Here is an 18,879-nt window from a genome sequence, read left to right as displayed (position 1 = left end):
TACATCTATGTAGGCTATGAGAAAATTCGTGACTTGTACCGATCAAATTTTGGGTAAAGCCCAGCCCGCACGGGTGCAGCTTGTGCCCATCGAGCACGAGCAGTTAAGCGCCCAGCTCTCGCACAGCCTGTCGTTGTGCCCAGCTGCCCCAGTGCCCGCACCACACGCTAGCCTGCATCTGCGTGCCCCCCAGCTGCCTAGCCTAGCAGGCCAGCACTGCATCTCCGCCGCCGCCACGCACCTACCGAGCCGAGGGGCCGACCCACCCTCGTCGAATTGATTTAACGCGGCAACTCCTGGATCTAGATCGAATCGCCCACAGTCGTTGGACGTCGGCCCGCCCTCGTCCGCCGTCTTGGCTGGCACCCGACTGCCTGTGAACACTGACACACCGTGACATCATGGCCTGTGGGCGGGGTCGCGTGGACCAGCACCCAGCTCCCGCCGAGGCACCAAACAGTCCCTGGCGGCTGGCACCAAGCCGCCGAGCGTGTGGGTTGTATAAATGCCACGGTGTCACGGTGTTCTTCGGCCTGGTCCTCCCTCTCTGTCCTCCGGCCTGATCCTCGCTCTCTGTCCTCCCTCTCTCTCCTCGATCTCTCCGTCTCTCTCCCACTCAATACATGCATACAATGAGATATATGTAATGTAAATCAATAATAAAGGCACATTCATTAATACATAGTAATTCATGTTACACATATATACATAATAATTCTCATAGGTCACCCTCGAAAAGTCAATCGAGTTGAGCCAATACAGTATCCCTCTACCTCTCCCACGATGAAGACCGCGTCTCCACGCGGACGGCTGATGGCGTATGTACGTGCGGGGACGCCAGGGGGGGATGGTGGTGGAGTAGAGGACCCGGCCACACCTGATCGATCGCAGCGTCGCCTAAGCTCTAGGCTTGCCGGCGTGTCAAAGACATCAAAGTCCGACTCCTGAACGCTAGTATGGTTTGAGCATTCGACCTCCTTCGCAGCGCACTGACGGGCCACCCTCTTGTCCTCCTCCTCCTGGGTACGCTTACAGGAGGATGCTTCTTGCTCCTCCACAGCACACAACTGACGGGCCAGCCTCTCATCCTCCTCCCCGTTCTACTCTGCAGTCCTAAATTTTGGAGAATATGCAAAAATGATATACTACAAACCACACTAATACTCTCTAAACTAGTATTGCACTGGATAGCCAAACCAACTAGTATTTCAAAAGCATGGGTATTATACCACATATCAAAATACAAGAGAATATTAAAGAGTATTCACTACACATGATCTTGAGATAAAAAGACAACAAGCCATAAGGACAGTATCTCTCATCATGTATACAGAAAGTAATGAACAACAGGAACATAATTTGTGTAAAAGTGCTCTCAGATATTGAGTAACAATTGGCCCCAAAACTGTTAAAGTTCTGCTCCCTAATTTGTTCTAGTGAATACATCATAGACAGGACAATGTTTCTGAGATTTCAGCTAGCAAATAGAATTTGATCTAGTTCTTCAAAATTTAAGACATCATCATGGACATGGCTGCTATGCCAACAAAGTGCACACTATGAACATAACAAATAAGAAAGGGCTGAGGTAGGAGAACTGAATATCAGTTTGCAAAATGACTGCTCAGAGAAGCTAACATAACAATTTACCAAGTATCAAGTATATTAGACAAACTTTGAACTCATAGCAGCACACATCCAGGGATCAATTTAACATGTATTGCACTGGATAGCCAAACCAACATGAATTTCTTAGTGTATAGGTATATAACCGAACATACAACAAGTAACATCCAGGTCTATGCTAGTGTACTTAGAAATCAAGCCCAGTCTTAGTGCATTCTTTCATCATAGAGCATAAAGCATATGTAACCTGCTGACTAGATTAACAGAGTAGGGAGGGAGGTGATGATTAAATTTACCTTTGCTCTATTGGTCGGTGAGGCGGGTGGGCACAGACGACAGCGGCAAGAGCGGGACGGGGGATGGCGGCGTCGGGGACGGAGATGGCGGCCTCCGGGACGGGGACGGCGGGGCTCCGGGGAAGAGGATGGCAGCCTTTGAGACGGGGATGACGGGGCTTAAGGGACATCGGCCTCTGGGACAGGGATGACGGGGCTCCGGGAACGGCGGTGTTGTGGAGGGCTTTCACTGCCTCAATATGAGCACCGGTAGTGAAAGAGTACATTCACTGCCGACTCAATAGGACGATCGGCAATTAAACTACTTTCACTGCCAGCCCAATAAATCCACCGGCAATCAAAGTTTCACTACCAGTCCAATATGTTCACCTGCAGTGAAACCCCTTCCACTGTTGGTACCACGGGGTGCAAAAAATTTGTTTTAATTTCGCATGCGCGCCCAGAGAATCGAACCCACGACCTGCACTAAGTAAGAACGAACAAACCGCTGGGATACTCAAGAGTTTTCGATTGAGTTTGTGCTATCTATATTTATTAACATTCTATTGACCTAAAATCCTAATACATATTTATTTAAATTTGAAAGAGTACATTCACTGTCGACTCAATAGAACGACCGGCAGTGAAACTACTTTCACTGCCGGCTTAATAAATCCACCGATAGTGAAAATAGTTTCACTGCCGACCCAATATATCCACCGGTAGTGAAACCCTTTTCACTGTTGGTACAGCGAGGTGCAAAAATTTTGTTTTAGTTTTGCACGTGCATGCTGAGAAATTGAAGCTTCCATAACAAAGGTGATGTATAATTGCATCTAAAACAAATTCATACATAGTAATTAATACAATTTAGCTACTTTGTCTTAACGATTCGCCCTTCATTATGATCACGACGTACATAGGGAGATTCACCCTTCATTATGATCACAAAAAGTTACTTTTGAAACTCTCTTTTATTGGTGAAGTTTCCCTCCCCATTGCGCAACATCTACTCCAAATCATCGACGTCGGCATCGGCCAACACCTCCTCTAGATCATCATCGGCCAACACCTCCTCTAGATCATCATCGGCCAACGTATCTCCGGTAGGTGACATATCGATGTATTCGTCGACCGTTATATCGGTGCACATGTCTTCGTCTTCTCTTCCAATGTATTACCCTTCTTGTATGATCTCAGCTTCACCGTGCTCAGTCCAACGGGTATATCCAGACATAAAGCCCCTTGGTATCAAGTGAAAATGTATCTGCTGGGTGGTGGAGAACTGCTTCTTGTTCTCGTAATCAACGCATAGACAACACATGTATTGAGACTGTGTATTTGACTTGTGCGCCGCGGCTGCTATCAGGAAACCCTCCACATCGTTCTTGTACTCTGCGCTCACACGGCTCGCATCGTACATCCATCTTCTGTTCATCTACAATTATATCATTATTTTAAATCCAAATTCAAAATATCTAGAAGATTTTGCGATCACCAACAAAAAATTATCTCGCCATCTCCTACCGGCAATTGGCCCGGGTTGGAAGAGCCACATTTTGTATGCTTTCGCGTCCGCTTCCGATGAGTATTTGTTGGTGCTATCCCTAGAAATTTTCTTTATTATTTAACCCTTATATATGACTCATTAAAGCAAAATGAAAAATAAATACGCTCATACTTAAAGTTTCCATATTAGAGATTGCTAATTAAATAAAATATAAAAATACAATTGGATCTTGCTACATACCTAAATATCATGGCTAATTTTTCTAATTCATTAAAAATCAAAAATAAATATGCTCATATCTAAAGTTTCTATATTGTAGACTTCTAAATTTATTCCTATGGTTCATTAGGATCAACTTTGAAGATTTGCCTAGGTCTCTATAAGGATAAGATCAACTTTAATTTTTTAGTAACATTTTGAGTTAAAATGCTAAATATAGGATTAACTTTGGGGATTCCAACTTACTTAAGCTCAAGATGCTCCGGCTAGAAGCTTACTTGCTGTTGAGTAAAAATACAAAGTTCACTTATCCTTAAAAAAAAAGAAGAAATGCAAATGAGAAAATGGAGAGTAAAGAAGGGATTTTGTTTGGATAGCTAGAGAAAACTCATCTAGACCTCCTTGACTAAAATTGAGCTTGAGTGGTGGGAGAATCAATGCAGAAGAAGGGATGAAACGGTTGTTGCCATAGGAGATTTTGTGTGAGAGAGAGTACTAAAATAACTCTGTTAGCTCAAGGTAGAAGGTGGGGGAAAGGTGGATATCACTGCCGGCTCATATAATCCACTAATAGTGATGTAGAGATATCACTGTCGAACAGTAGATTAAGCCGGCAGTGATGAGATATGGGTGCATCAATACCGGCTCAATCCATCAGCCGACAGATGATCTTTATAGGGTGTGCATCTAAGACATTGTAGTCTATACCGTGTCCATATTTTTTTTATGATTTGCTTTTGCTCCTCGACAGCAGCCGCCAAGTACCTTGGATGGCTGAGAAGGCAAGCTCCCGTCCACGTACTAGTGGCGGAGCTCGTGTGCTTTCCAGCAAGGAGCAAGGCGACAATCAGCCCGGTGACCTCTGATCCAGTCGTGGGACGACCGTCTTTGTATTTGGAATCTGTTTTGAAGCAGCTCGATCGGCTGATTGGTGCTCTTGCGCAGTCTAAGGCTAATGTTGTTGATGGCGAAGACGGTATTTAAACATAATAAATGAATTCTATTTATGAAAACAATTACATATAAGGCTAATGTTGTTAATGATTATGACGGTAAATATTCAAATATAAAGATTAAAGAACATATCAATGTTCAGGCCTTAGCTAGATATATATTAAATACTATCTTAGTAGCAAATAGTTATAATTCATAATATAAAATTTTCAATGCATAATATACGATAAGCTTCCTTAAATCCGTTAATTTGAAAACTATAGGTACGATAATCAAGACAAAAAAGAAAACATTACCCCAAATCTTTAATATAAAAGTTATTGATACTTTATAAAGTATAAGCTATAATCACCATCCTATCATACCTTGATGGCGGTAGTTTCAACTCTGAACCCCTACTAATTAGAGCCTCGTGATCTAATTAGATCATCTAACTAGCTCACACCCCACGACATGTTTCATGATAAACTCGAAAACTACCTTTATGACTAACCAGTTATGAAATGGCGTTTGACAGCCCCAAATTATGTCACTACATATTCTGAGAATCAATGACGATCTCAGATCTAAGGATCCTGCCGGTATACCATTTATGATAATAACTGATGGCATATCATAATAACAATCCTAACAATATTTCAAGGTGGGTCTATCCAATATTATGCTCCCTAATATAAATGTTCACATTATTAACCTGGTATCTCTATACCTATGATCCATAAAACATAATCATCAATCAATACATGTATTGATCTTATATATCATCATAATAATATGCGACCAGAAATCAATTAAGAATAACATTATGATATAAACAAAGAGTTTCATAAACAAATCACATACTTACCGATCAAAACAAATGATAGTCATTCTTAAAATATCCTAGTAACAAATTCACATGGCTTCAAATGCAGAAGCCAACAATTTATCCTCTGAAACATGTTTCATGTCGGAAATCGTGAAAAATAAAAGACATCATATATTTTTAAGCGGAGCAGCATATCATATGGTCGCAATGGGAGCATGCAATGTAAAGCTCACTGTACCGCGGACGTAACGTAAGCACGGATCGAGTGGTTGTGAGCATGGAACGTTAGTGAAAGACATCGACGTGGTAAGAGAGGAAGGACAGAGAGTCCTCAACGACCACAAGAAGGCAACTCGTGATTCACTGTGTTTTGCACGCAACACTTCTATATATATGTGTGTGTGTACGACTAATTCTAAAAGAAAGTCAAATGTTGGATTGCAAGAGATAACTCTACAGTTTATTGGTCATGCATATTTGACGAGAAGACTAACAGGAGTGTTATCAGGCCCAATTAGAAAGAAGATATATTTACAAAGAATAAATGCTCTAAGTAAAAATGTCTTATGCGCACGAGATGTGCAATGACATGAAAACAGAGTAGGTAAGTATGTCAGAAGTCATTGTACTACAGAATCATTAGGTCAAGTCTTTAAAAAATGTTTCTCAGGGAGAAAGCCCTTATATTTTGAATGTAGATCCAGCTGCTAGGAGAGCATGTGAATGAATTCTACAACACAAATTGGCAAGAAATTTATGAATATATTCGGTCAAGTCTTAAAAAAACAAAAAGCTAGAGCTACCCTCTCAAATTAAAATAAAGAGCTCCATATATGGGCTGAGTTGGATAGCACAACACAAAAGATAGTCTAAGAGCACCTCCAACGTAGTCCCGAAGGGGAGGATGGGCGCCCGCAACACCTCAAAGCTGGTGCTTCTGCTGTGTGTAGAGTCCCATTTTTTATCCATATAAATTGTTAGGATTAGATTCAGAGTTAGAATGGGATGATTCATCACCGTCAAATTCTTCAAACCAATCAAATACCCTATGGTGTCTACGCTTGTCACTGGATCCACGTTGCATCAGATGGAACTTTGATCTAGACGATATATGTATTGCGGGGCAGTCATTCTCGGTACGATTGTTTGCACGACTTGCTTTGGTGTTTTCTTTTCCCTTCATTGATTAGCAAACACAGATGGTCATATGGCTATATATCACATTAGAGTGGATTTAACAATTTGCAAGACTTCTATTAGTGGCATTCTACCTTTCAAGTAGAGATGGCAATGATCGGATCAACTCCAGACGGAGTAAAACCATACATATCCAAAACCCGCTAGTCCCAACCTGATCCGAATCCGAAATGATAAATGGGTAAAAATTGGCACCGATCCTGCACTCGTGGGATGCTCGTCATGTTTCAGGTGCTGGTCAGTTTTTTAGCTATAGCATTAAGCTCAGTGTAGCAACAGCAAATGAACAGCAACCATCAACATTCCCGTAAAATCCACCCTTAACACCACGCCACACGTAGACCCCTAACAGACAAAACATTGCTTAATTTACTGTGGAAATAGTTTAGTCCGTGCTTGTCTCCACAACATTTGTTTTAAGTTTGGCTATTGACTATGCTATGAAATAATGCATATATTATTCAATCAGCATCTGGACATACCTGAGTGTCCTATGCCTCATCACAATCTCAGACTCCACCAGAATCCTCAAAGGACAAGCCTCAATGTTAAATCTTGTTTAATGGTCAACGGCTCGGTTGTTATATGATATTTTGGATCTCTCAAATAATCGCTGCATGAAAACATGAAATACGTCATGAAAACACTTCATCAATTCTGGAGGCTCCAATCGATAAGCCAATTTTCCAACTCGTGCATCTCGGGCAAAGCTTCTCTTTGATATCAAATCTCACAATGCCCTTGGTGTGAGATATCTTGAGAACTATCTGATCATCAGGAGAGCTATCTCTCGAGCACAGGTTGAGGTTTGTCTCCAATGAAAAAATGGAGCACCTAACAACACATCTTCACAGACCAAAAACTACGAGGACAGATCTATCCTGATGGTAGCAAGAGTAACAATACGGTCTATAATACCCACATTCAACCCTCCCTTTTTCCCATTAGTAAGAACTTGTTTCACCAACCTGCTAGTGCTTATTATCGGGCAAGAACACCTGAATTTTTTTGATTGGGATTGTTTAAGCAATTCCCGTAATCGTCGACCCCTTGCCAATTGATTCTGACTTGTTTTATTGAGAGAACCGCTAAAGTAGTGATAAATCCTGCGGACCCAATGCTTTATTTCTGCCTTAGTGAATCCTGATTCTGTATGAATATAGATAAAGGAAGGAAATAATAAATAAGGATCCTTTTTTCACCTTTTTTATTTTTGAAAAGGGAGCTTTATTAACTATTATCATTACATCAAACTGATACAACCGCACAAGAGTTTACCTCTAGCCTCTGCATTACTATCTGCACACAGTCACCTGATCACCCACCTGAAACTCTGTAGGACAGAGAAAGGTGACTAGAGAGATGGTGAATAGGAGCCTCACCAAATTCTTAGATGATCTATCTTAATCTTTCATCCGACACGCCTCAAATAAAAACGTAATCTGACACCGAGAAGAACCAAACTTAATCTTCCAGATCTTAGAATAAGGTCAAGCAATTAAACACCAAGAAGAACCAGAAAACTCAGAAAAATTGGCTCTAAAAGCTTTCCTAACTCGAGTAATCTAACAAACTAAAATGCTTGAGGAATCAAGAACTCAAGAAGCATCGTGCTTGAAGCACACTTTCAAGTCCTCATCCAATAACTAAGATACAGAAAGCAAATTATACTCAGATGCTTCACCAAAGTCACATCTTTAAGAGTAAAACTCACACTTACCTTTATTGTACATTTGGCCTTTACTATTCCCTTTCCGTCATCCTCGAATGTGATATACTCATGCCGCTTATTCAGGGTGAGGCTAGAGAACTCTGATGCATCCCTAGTCATATGGCACGAATAACCGAAGTGAATGAGCAACTTGTTCTCCAAGCCTCCACCTGCCTCTTACACAAAGTAAGAAGATCCTGAATACTCAGTGATGGGGTAAGTTAGAAATTTCTTGGGAATCTAGCATCAAATCACTCGAGGAGAAAGAGTAAAAATAGGTATGTAAATCTGACCCAACATGTTGGGCGTAGGTACCAAGATGGGGAAAATGTGGGTTGCCAAAATGATGTGACTCAAAACCTCTGACACACGGACCAAAATCATAGGTACCATAGTATGGTCTATATCGGACACCACCTTTAGAAGGAAATTGGAAAGCGTCAAAAACCCATGAGTGAGGACAAAGAAAAGGCTCGTGTACACCAAAAGAATGACGAAATATATCCCAAGTGCTCCACTCCCACTCACGTTGCTCATCTCTCATGTGACAAAAGCAGAACTCAACTAGGTGACCCTTTCTCTAACAGTAAATGCAAAAATAGCGTCTCTCAAGAACTGGCCTGTTGATCACTCTAGAATCTCTCATAAGGGCTTTCCGCTCAAGCTGAGGAGCTCTCCTGGGTTGTGTTTAAGCAAGCTCTCTCATCATAGGTTGTGGTATGGGATTTTTCTTTTCTAGCACAAGCTGTGTATCAATGATTTTAGATTTTTCAGTCTCAAGAGCACTAGATGTAGTGAATACAGTCTTGTCAAGCATGTTGTAAGCCACTCCCTCAACCCTGTCCTTCGTTTAGTGTTTATACCAAAAATGAATTTAGTAGAAAAGTACTTTATAACCCAAACCTAGAGCTAATCCTACCTTATCTGCACATATCTTACTCTTGGCTAAAATCAAATCCATATTGCCCTTGCCTTCTGAGCACTTCTCCACAAGAGAAAGGAGGTACTCATTTTCAGCCATGAGCTTCTGAACTTGCTATCTTACCCAGCTAAATTTGTCCTTAAAGATGATACAGGTAGAACAATTCAGTTACACATCCTTAGAACACCCAACACTCTTCAACCTAGACTCTAACTTCTTAATGCACTTGAATTTTATTCCAATATCATTTGCGAGCAAAGAGCAATTTTTGCAAGCACCTAAAAGAGTGGGTCTAGACTCCTCTTCAAAATGATTCTTCTTAGCAGTCTCAAGCCGGTTGGCAACTTGAGCATGCAAAGTTTGTGTAGGGATCAGTGATGTCTTAAGATGAGGGATGAATTAGGATACTTAAATCTAATTGGCTCTAAAAACGTTACAAGATAAATCTATATCAATTTCTATCTAAATGTGCTCTAGGTTTATCTAGTATGTCCACTCTATCGATCAAAATGTTTGCAAACTATAGTCAATCCTAGCAAACTACTCTAGGAATGTAAATACGCAAAGGTAGATTGCAAGTATGTAAATACAAAAATGTAAAGATGGTAGAGAGAGCAAACTCGGCAAAAGAGATTTTTATCTCGTGGTATCAATGGCATAAACACCACCCTATTCCGCATTGGAGCTCCACCAAGGATATAGTCCTAGTCGCCAAGACTCTTCCGACCACGACTCTTGAGCCACCAAGACCTCATGCAAGATGAGCCACCAAGTCATGGCCTAACCACAAGTCTCTCTTCCGATCACTTACTATCGTCTTCACTTCGGAGATTGAGCCATCAAGGCAAGGTTTTCCACGTCCCTGTACAAGCGTCTTACTGCCGCTCCGCACCAAGTCAGAGGGTCAACAAGCATGAGCCACCAAGGATCACGGTGCCGGTGAGTCACCAAGACTCTAAAATGTCGGCATACCACATGTACAATGTAGGATTACTCATTGATCTACTCTCTAGATAGCAACAACTAGCAACAACTCTCTATAGGCCTAATAGCACTAATCACTCTCTAATCTTATACTTAATTACCTTGGATGATCACTTTAAGCATTTTGGTGGCTTGGATGTTTTCTTAGGTGTATATATGCTTCTCTGGACTCCACTACGCTCCAATAGCCGAGTGAGGAGTATTTATAGCCTCAACCCCACACACTAGCCATTGCTCCAATAGCTACAACAGACTATGAACACCGGATGATCCAGTGCCAATAGCAGTACAAACACCAAACCATCTGGTATGTATAGCAGTGAAAACTAGCCATTAGAACTCCACTCAAGCTCAGACGCCAAACACTATAGCTAATACTTGAGCTCCTTAACCTCTCTAGCCACACTATGAACCAACCTATCTTGACTAATCAGCGCATCAGTTAAACGATCTACCTCAATAGAAAATTGATTATAAGATGGTTGTACCTCAGGTAAATCAGGCTCGAGGTCATCATTCTCACCCGCCATGAAGCATAGGCGGGTGAAGTCCTTATTCTCCTTCTTGTTCTTCACAAGCTGCTCCTCCTCTTTTGAGCTCTTATCCTCACCTGAGGAAGTGTCAATGTCGCTGAGCACCGCCATAAATGATCGTGAAGTCGTCTTCTTGGCCATCTTGTCATGGTTCTTGTAGAAAGGTTTCTTGTTCTTCAGGTGCTTATCATAGTCAATGTTGTTGTCTCCCTTCTTCTTGAGCTTGGGGCAGTCCGCTTTGAAATGAGTGATGTCACCACACTCATAGCAAGCACAAAGACCGTCTCTCCTCCGGTCTTGATGATTGTTATAGAAGTGGGTAAATTTCTTCACAATCAATGCTAGATCTTCATCATCAAGTCCATTCACCTGATGTTCTATAATAGAGATCAAAGAAGACAAAGCACAACCACAAAGTGAAGGAATGGCACAAGGAAACCCACCTTCCGCCTGACTGCCACTACTAGATCCTAAAACCAACACCGTGCTCTGGGACAGGGGATTTCATAGACCTATCCTACCCGTCTTGGCTATCTCTGTGGACTTAAGCTTGCTAACAACACATCATAGGTCAGAGTATCATAGCTAGAGGACTCCTCAATGATAGAGATCTTTATCTCCCAAATTCTACAGTCAAGAGCATAGAAAAGCTTGATCGCCCTCTTATAATCAAAATAAGGCAAAATCCCGGTGGCTCTAAGATTGCTCACAATCACAACAAACCTCGCAAACATAACATCTAAAGACTCTATGGGACCCTGCACAAACATCTGATACTCCTGATTATAAGTGCTCTGACGCCTAGTCTTAATCTGGTTTGTGCCCTCATGAAAAACACTAAGTGTAGACCAAATCTCTCTAGCAGTGTGAAGGTGTTGATCCTATCAAACTCTTTACGACTTAGAGTGGTGAACAAGATATTCCTAGCCTTATTGTTGGCCTCATATTGATCAGTTTGGACCTAAGAAGTATGAGCAGTAGGAATTTCATAGTTGGAGTCAACAATTTCCCATATAGCCACGTGCTCTAATCCTCTGAGCTCAAGGTCAAAAGTCTAGTTTAAATTAAATTAAAGTAAAAAAAAATCTGCTTTATGTATCCTTAAATCATATAAATGGGGGTAAATGGGGGTTCTGATGTCTCATAGAACTTGGCTTAAGAGATAAGACTTCATGCACACCTTCCAATACGAATAGTCATGACCCTCAAAGAACGATATTTTTCTATTTCTCTCTATTCTCGCATACGGATCACAAAACCGATTGAAGTCAACTAGTGATCAAACTTGGCTCTGATACCAATTGTAGGACTGATAAGACAACTAGAGGGGGGGGTGAATAGGAGCCTTACTAAATTCTTAGATGAGGGTGAATAGGCTATCCTAATCTTTCACCTAATGCGCCTCAAATAAAAATGGAAGCAAGAAACTGAGAGAAACAAGAATAAATGGCACCGAACATCTCTAAAAGGATAGTTTTAATCATAGCTCCAATGGATGGATCTGAACCCTAAATTTCATATAAAACCATTCCAAGTGTCATAGCTCACAAAAACTTGCAACTCGACGAGGAAACACTCAAATCCAAAGAACTAGGCACCGGGTGAAGAAGCTCTCCAATTTGATGAATCTAGAGGTAAGGGATAGTTCATAACCAACTTATAAATGATTTTTATCCCTCTAGAAATAAGAAGAATAAATTCAACACGATGGAAAAATCCAGCTCTCCAACAAAAACGAAAATCACACAAAAATAAATAAAAAACTTGCAATCATGCAAGGGAACCTAGAGAGGAAAACTAGAAGGAGATAAACACACAGGTAAGATGCAACACAATATTTATTACTTGCAAAGGAACACCCTATTTTTAGCTGATTACAAAGTGGTTTTAGATACACAGCTCTCATCAAAATTATAGACGAAACATTCCTCTATTTCTCTTTTAAAATCCTAGAACTCAACTCTCAAATGGATGACTCAATGATGCTCTCACAGCCCTCCCCTCATTTTTATAGGCCTTGGGAGCTTTCTTGCCTCCCATGTTTCCTAGATTACTTGCCTCCCAAGTAACCTAAATTTCTTGAATTATAAGTAACTTAAATTTATTGGATGCCAAGTTTTCTAGATACTTACATCCTAAGTAACCTTCCTGATAATAACACGTGTATTCTGTCTTGCTATCTCAATCACTGGCAAGTCTCTCCCACTTTCGATCCCTTGGACCGCCTTGTCACTTGCACTAGCATCTCTTTCGCTTGATTTTGTCAACACACCATCTTCATCTACCTTATCAAGCTTTGCTTTGTCTCCGCGTGTACAGCTAGGATCACCCTTGACTCCGCCCGACCTTCTTGATCGTTCGGCACCAAGCACCCCACTTAGCTCCGATCATCCTGCAGTCGACCGTCAAGTTGCATCCATCATCTATATATCGTAGGACAAGCACACAAGCTTTTCAAACTCTATTTCTCTCCATCTCTAGTTAGTCATAATCATAATCATGCATTGTGATATATAGACATGCTCATACAAACTAAATTCAACTCAACTTAAACTATATCAGTGATGCATCACATAAAAAACAAGGTACATATCCTCTTGGTTTCTCGAACTCCAAATCCCATATCCTAACATCAGCATAACTCTCATGTATTGACGTATCTTAGTCACATGCTCAGTCATCTGTTGAACCCAATCTAGTCCCAAACTGCCTTCTCACCTACTGCATCGTAGCAAAATGGTGATATGAACTTCTTTTGCTATAAGAGTTTCAAAAGGTGCGGAGCGAATACCATAATGTAACTATTATTACAGGCAAACCTCACTAAGTAGCAAATGTTCCTCCCAACTGTCTTTCCAAGATAAGACATATAATCTTAGCATATCCTCTAAGACCTGAATGGTATGCTCAGACTATCTATCTATCTGAGGGTGAAAAGCAGCGCTAAGGTTCAATTGAATATGCAAGACACTCTACAAGTTACCCCATAATTTAGAAACAAACTTAGCATCTATGTCAAGAATAATGTAGCGGGGTATTATAATATCTCTCGCATGTAAATCAGTGCTAAGTCACCGGCGAACTTGTGGAATGGAAAGGTATAAAATATGCTACCTTACTCGATCAATGCACATAAACCCAAATAGCATCTCTTCTCCCACGGCGTACGGGGTAAACATAAAGAACTCCCAACTTATGAAAATAACCAAAAAATTCTGAAATATTTTTCTAACATAATCTGCCATGTCTATCACATCACAAAATTTGAACCAAAAACAGTATTTGTACGAGGATAAACAAAAATGGCAATATTCATCAGGGATAAAAAAAAAACTCCCACTTTAAATAGTTAAGGGTAGTAAAATGAGATGAAATTTTGTATGGTGAGTTGAATGGACAAAATGAACAGTGGGGGTAGTAAAATGGATGTTCTTTACAATGGGTTAAAAATATTGAATAAGACATGTTGTCGTGTCGAATGTAATTTGCAGTGCACTCAGAACGTTGAACCCACTGCTAAGTGTTCATGCTTGTACGAAGAAATCCAAGGGCAAAACAGAAGTTTGCACCTTTGAAAGCGCAAAACAATTGGTTTCATATTTCTCACAAAAAAAGTTAAATGCCGTTTGGATCCTTGGCCAATGTGTGAACTGTGAACAGGATGACCAAACCACAATAATATACGTAGGTGACACAAAGTACAAACGAACAGCTATTACATAACATTTTTATTGACCAGCAGAACAAGTGAAATGGCAGAAGGACGAACAGCACCAACATAAATTCGTGAAAGAAACACGCTGAAACAAATGATGTGCAGGAAAAGGGAAACAAAGCGGCGGGACGAAAATCTCTCGTCTGCCCAGCGCATCATGTGACCGTCAAACGCAATCACCGGTGGATTCCACCGCCGTAGTGGATGTTGGATCTTCTGTCATCACGGCAGCACCCGTGTCTCCTTCCGCGGGCAGCTCCGTTCTCTGCATCCTCTCCGCCAAGGTCTCCATGCCCATGTATGACAGGAGGAGCCAGACGTAGGAGAGGTACTCGCCGCCTTTGCCCAAGCTCTTGGCGTGCAGGTACCCCCTGCACCTGGCGGCAGAGAAGCAGAGCATCTCCACCCACACGCCCTCGATCACTCTCCACGTCTTCTCCTTCTTCGCGTCGTCTATGCTCATGAGCTCTTGGGCGAGCACCCAAGCTTCGCGAACAAGACCACCTGAACCCTTGGTGCTATCCTTGGTGCTCTTCACCTTCTGGATTATCTTCCGCGCCAGCTCTTCCTTGCTCCCGAGCGGCGCCTTCTTTTCCGTCTTCTTCTCTCCCGTCGTCTTCTTTTCCGCCTGCTCCTTTCCATCCTGCGGCGGATTGAACAACAATTTTTTGAGCTCATAGGAGGCGGCCTTGAAGAGTCTGCGCCTGGTGCCGGGCATCAGCATCTCCGGCTTGACGAACAGCAGGTACGCCATGTAGTTGGACATCACCCTGCTGCGGCGGGTGGCTTCGCTGCCTGTATCCACGTGGTCGAAGTAGCAGAAATCCGTGGCGAGGTGCCAGAGGAGGACGCTCTCGTCGAACGGCCTCCGCAGGCTCTGCTTGAGGTTGAGTGTCTTGTTATTGTCGCCGCTCAGCTCCTTCTTGACAGTCCACTGGCCGCGGCAGTCGTTGAACCACCGGTAAGTAATTGTCCGCGCAATTTGAGGTTGAGTGTCCGCGTCATGTACATAATAGTTCTTGTCCTTCCACCCGCCGGCGACGTGGTCGTGGACGCGCTGGGTGATGCCGCGGGAAGGCTCGCAGGGCGCCGTGCACCAGAGCCGGTCGAGGTAATCCCTGCACCTCAACCGGCGCGCGAGCTCCATGAGCCACCGGTGCTTGTCGTTGCGGGCCAGGTACCCGATGAGGTTGTACTGCGCAACCTGGTCGTCAGGCAATGGCAGCCCCGATCCCAGGACGAAGCAGGCCGAGATGAACTCCAGGACGGCGGTGCAGCACAGCAGGATGTAGGTGACCGTGACGTCGGCGCCGTCGTACGCCCCCCTGTGGCTCTTCTGGAAGAGCCCGATGCCCACGAACGTCAGGAACACGACGGCGGCGCGCAGCAGGCCGCCGAAGCTCGCCTTGTGCTTGGTGTAGAGACGGTCGAACGCCTTGGAGAGGGCGGCGTGCACCCGGTCGTGCGCTCTGCCGTCGTCTCTCCGTTTACTTTTTGACATGTACATTAGGTTGCTGAGGCGAATGGAGTACGGGTAGTTGAGGTCGACGAAGAAATGGTAGGGCTCATGCTTCACTCTGTGGCCGGACTGTCCGGGAAGCGTCTGGCTATGGCTCTCCCCCCGAACGTACGCAGCTGCAGCTTGCACGAATTGATCGAGCGAATCGACGTTCTTGCACACAGTGCCGTCGTCGCGAAGGGTTTTCTCCAGCGATGAACCGGAAGACTCCGCGATGCTGCTGATGCTAGCGTGCTTGAGAGCCCATGGCTTCTCCAGGCACTTGAGGATCCCGGGGACGAAGAGCAAGATCGCTGCTCGCAGCAATATGTCGTCCCCGGACCACCACGACTTGCGGAACACGTAGATGGCTACGGTGATCTGAGATATGACAAAGGCAGGATTAAAATTTAGCCAAAATTTTGACAAATTTTCGGGAATTTTAGAGGTAGAACGAAATATCTAATTTTGAAACTTTTTTACTGACTCGTGGGACTCAAGCAGAGGGCAAAAAATAATTGAATTTTGACAAAATTTCACAAATTCACTGATGAAAAAAAATTGTAAAACGAAATTGAAATCTTTGGACAAAGGTGAGTTATAAAGTATAGGGACAATTGTAAGCCTTTTGTTCTAAACAACGTCATCAGAGAATATTTGCTTTCGCCGTCTCCAAAAGCTGATTCTTTTTTCTTTTTGACAGCGGAAGCCGATTCTTCAAAAGCTGAATCTCCAAGAACCAAGGCTATTTGGCATCGTAACTTCGAGATGGGCTTGCTAAATTAATCCTAGACTCTACCCGTTTGCTTTTTTATTAATCTTTTGGGGCCAGAATGCACAGTCGCAATACAAAACAAACAACCATAAGTCCATTCAAAATTATGTCAAACATGCCCGTCGAATATGCAATAAAGTGGTTTTTGGAAATTTTATTTCAAATGTATATGTATTTGGAATTATGGGTACCGTAGTTTCTTTAATTTCAATTTAATTTTTCAAATAATGATGATGTACTTTTCAAATCCTAAGCTGCATATTTGTTTTTACTTAACTTATACTACTTGATCTACAAATTCTTAACAAAAAATATAGAGTATCTGTATTTTTCTCTAGTTAAAAAAGTAATTTCTATTTTTTATCTATTTAGATGCGTGGAGGTTTCTAAAAGAGCCAGCAATCGGTGTGTGCCTATCTATATCTGGTACCGTGCATAAGCATTATTTGGTGTACATAAGCACAAACTTTTAGTTTGTTTACCAAACTACTATAAATTTTTTTTAAAATATTTGTAGATACAATCCTTAAATTACTCTACTTATCATTTCATACTGAGAATAATAAAAAAAAATGAGATTTCAGAAAAATGACAATTAAAAAAAGGAGCAGGAAAAGGACAAATCTTATTATTGACGACATATCAATCTTATCCCATTTTTGTTTCGTTTAACATACTCTAGATTTGAACTTAAAATTTTAAAGGATATTCAAATACACAATAGGCTACATCTGGAATTTTGTGAAATCTTTTTATATTGATTTGCTGTGATTTGTACAAATGTTTCCCAAATGGCTCTTGTGCTATATATATATATATATATATATATATGTGTGTGTGTGTGTGTGTGTGTGTGTGTGTGTGTGTGTGTGTGTGTGTGTGTGTGTGTGTGTGTGTGTGTGTGTGTGTGTGTGTGTGTGTGTGTGTGTGTGTGTGTGTGTGTGTGTGTGTGTGTGTGTGTGTGTGTGTGGACGTCCAATTTGTAGAAATATAATTCAATATTTGTATAAAACAATATATATCCCAGATACTTGATAAATATAAATGTATATTAGACCCAGCATTGAATCGCGGTCTCTAAAAACAGATTTGACTAAACTATACTCCTTAAACTATGTGTTAGAGAGAAAGTAAAAATAAGAATCTTGACATTTTCAGTGACCATTATACTAAAATTATCCTGGGCTAAGTAGCCTCTTGGAAGCCCGAGTAGCAGCACTCCAAAAAACCTTTGCCCCCTGGATATTTTTTTAGTAAAATGATTAATCCGATGAATATCTAATTTTCGTTTTTGAAACCGGGGTAGTATGTTAATTAGATCCATAAATCATGCATGCATGTAACTTGGCCGTTGCACTAACCTGAGACACCGCGATTAAAAAATGCCGTCCCCACAGCTCGTTGTCCTCTATGCTGTAGGCTGTTATGCCGTCCTGCCCGCCGAGGTGCAGCAGGAGTATGGGCGCCCAGAGCGTGTCCAGGTGCGCGCTGCCGGGGTGCGTGAGCAGCTCCTCCTCCTCGTGGCGGTTGAAGAGGATGGCAAGGGCATATATGGCTACGGCGTCGCCGCCTTGGTAGGCCAGCCAGGTTACGGATCTCAGCCATGGCGGGATGCGACGCTTGCGCAGGAGCGCGGCGACGAAAAGGAAGTACTGGAGAAGGAGGCTGGCAAGGACGAGGAGTCGCAGCTGCCACTCGTCCCACCACTGCACGGCTTCTGAGAAACCCATGCTCTCAACTCTAGCGCGCGCCTTGCTGGGGATATCTCCGAGCTCGTCCCTCCCTCTCCTTTAAATACTACGAGTTTATCGTAGTATTAGCACGCCCCTCTTTTTGGTTAATTTGGAAGGCTTCTTTTTTCAGACACAAGGCTGTCCACCAGCTTTGAACAAATTAAAGAAGCTTAACGATGTCCCGAGACACACAGTAGGAGAATTCTCAGACACAAGGCAGCAGCCCAGCCGAGACGTGGCCAGGTATTTTCGTCAGTTTCTCTTCAATCAGTTCTGTTGCGTTCATGGCTTATTTTTGCGGATTCGAGTATTTTTATTTGTGTGGACACTTGCTGAAGCAGATTCTGTCGGACGCCGGAGATTGGGAATTCAATTGGAGTTTTTTAGTCCCGATTACTATTGTAACAAGGAGTGTTTCC

The 18,879-nt window shown here is 42.4% G+C and overlaps 1 protein-coding gene across 1 annotated transcript; it reads right to left on the bottom strand.

Moving 5' to 3' along the window:
* Positions 1 to 14,478: 14,478 nt before the first annotated feature.
* On the bottom strand, positions 14,479 to 18,473 carry LOC133900725 (uncharacterized). The gene is made up of 2 exons (XM_062341949.1): positions 18,089 to 18,473; positions 14,479 to 16,333 (listed from the first exon to the last, which is right to left on the bottom strand). Exons 1-2 carry the CDS (start codon positions 18,455 to 18,457, stop codon positions 14,621 to 14,623), a joined length of 2,082 nt encoding a protein of 693 aa, XP_062197933.1. The 5' UTR covers positions 18,458 to 18,473; the 3' UTR covers positions 14,479 to 14,620.
* Positions 18,474 to 18,879: the final 406 nt, after the last annotated feature.

Source organism: Phragmites australis, chromosome 19, assembly GCF_958298935.1.
Source record: "Phragmites australis chromosome 19, lpPhrAust1.1, whole genome shotgun sequence".
NCBI classification, from domain to species: domain Eukaryota; kingdom Viridiplantae; phylum Streptophyta; class Magnoliopsida; order Poales; family Poaceae; genus Phragmites; species Phragmites australis.
This window is presented reverse-complemented; position numbering and strand designations above follow the sequence as displayed.

Excerpts from the sequence above, each read along its gene's own strand:
- LOC133900725 (XM_062341949.1), bottom strand. The coding sequence starts at position 18,457 with ATGGGTTTCTCAGAAGCCGTGCAGTGGTGGGACGAGTGGCAGCTGCGA. Across the intron at positions 16,334-18,088 it reads TTTTAATCGCGGTGTCTCAG|ATCACCGTAGCCATCTACGT; the intron begins GTTAGTGCAACG and ends GTCATATCTCAG.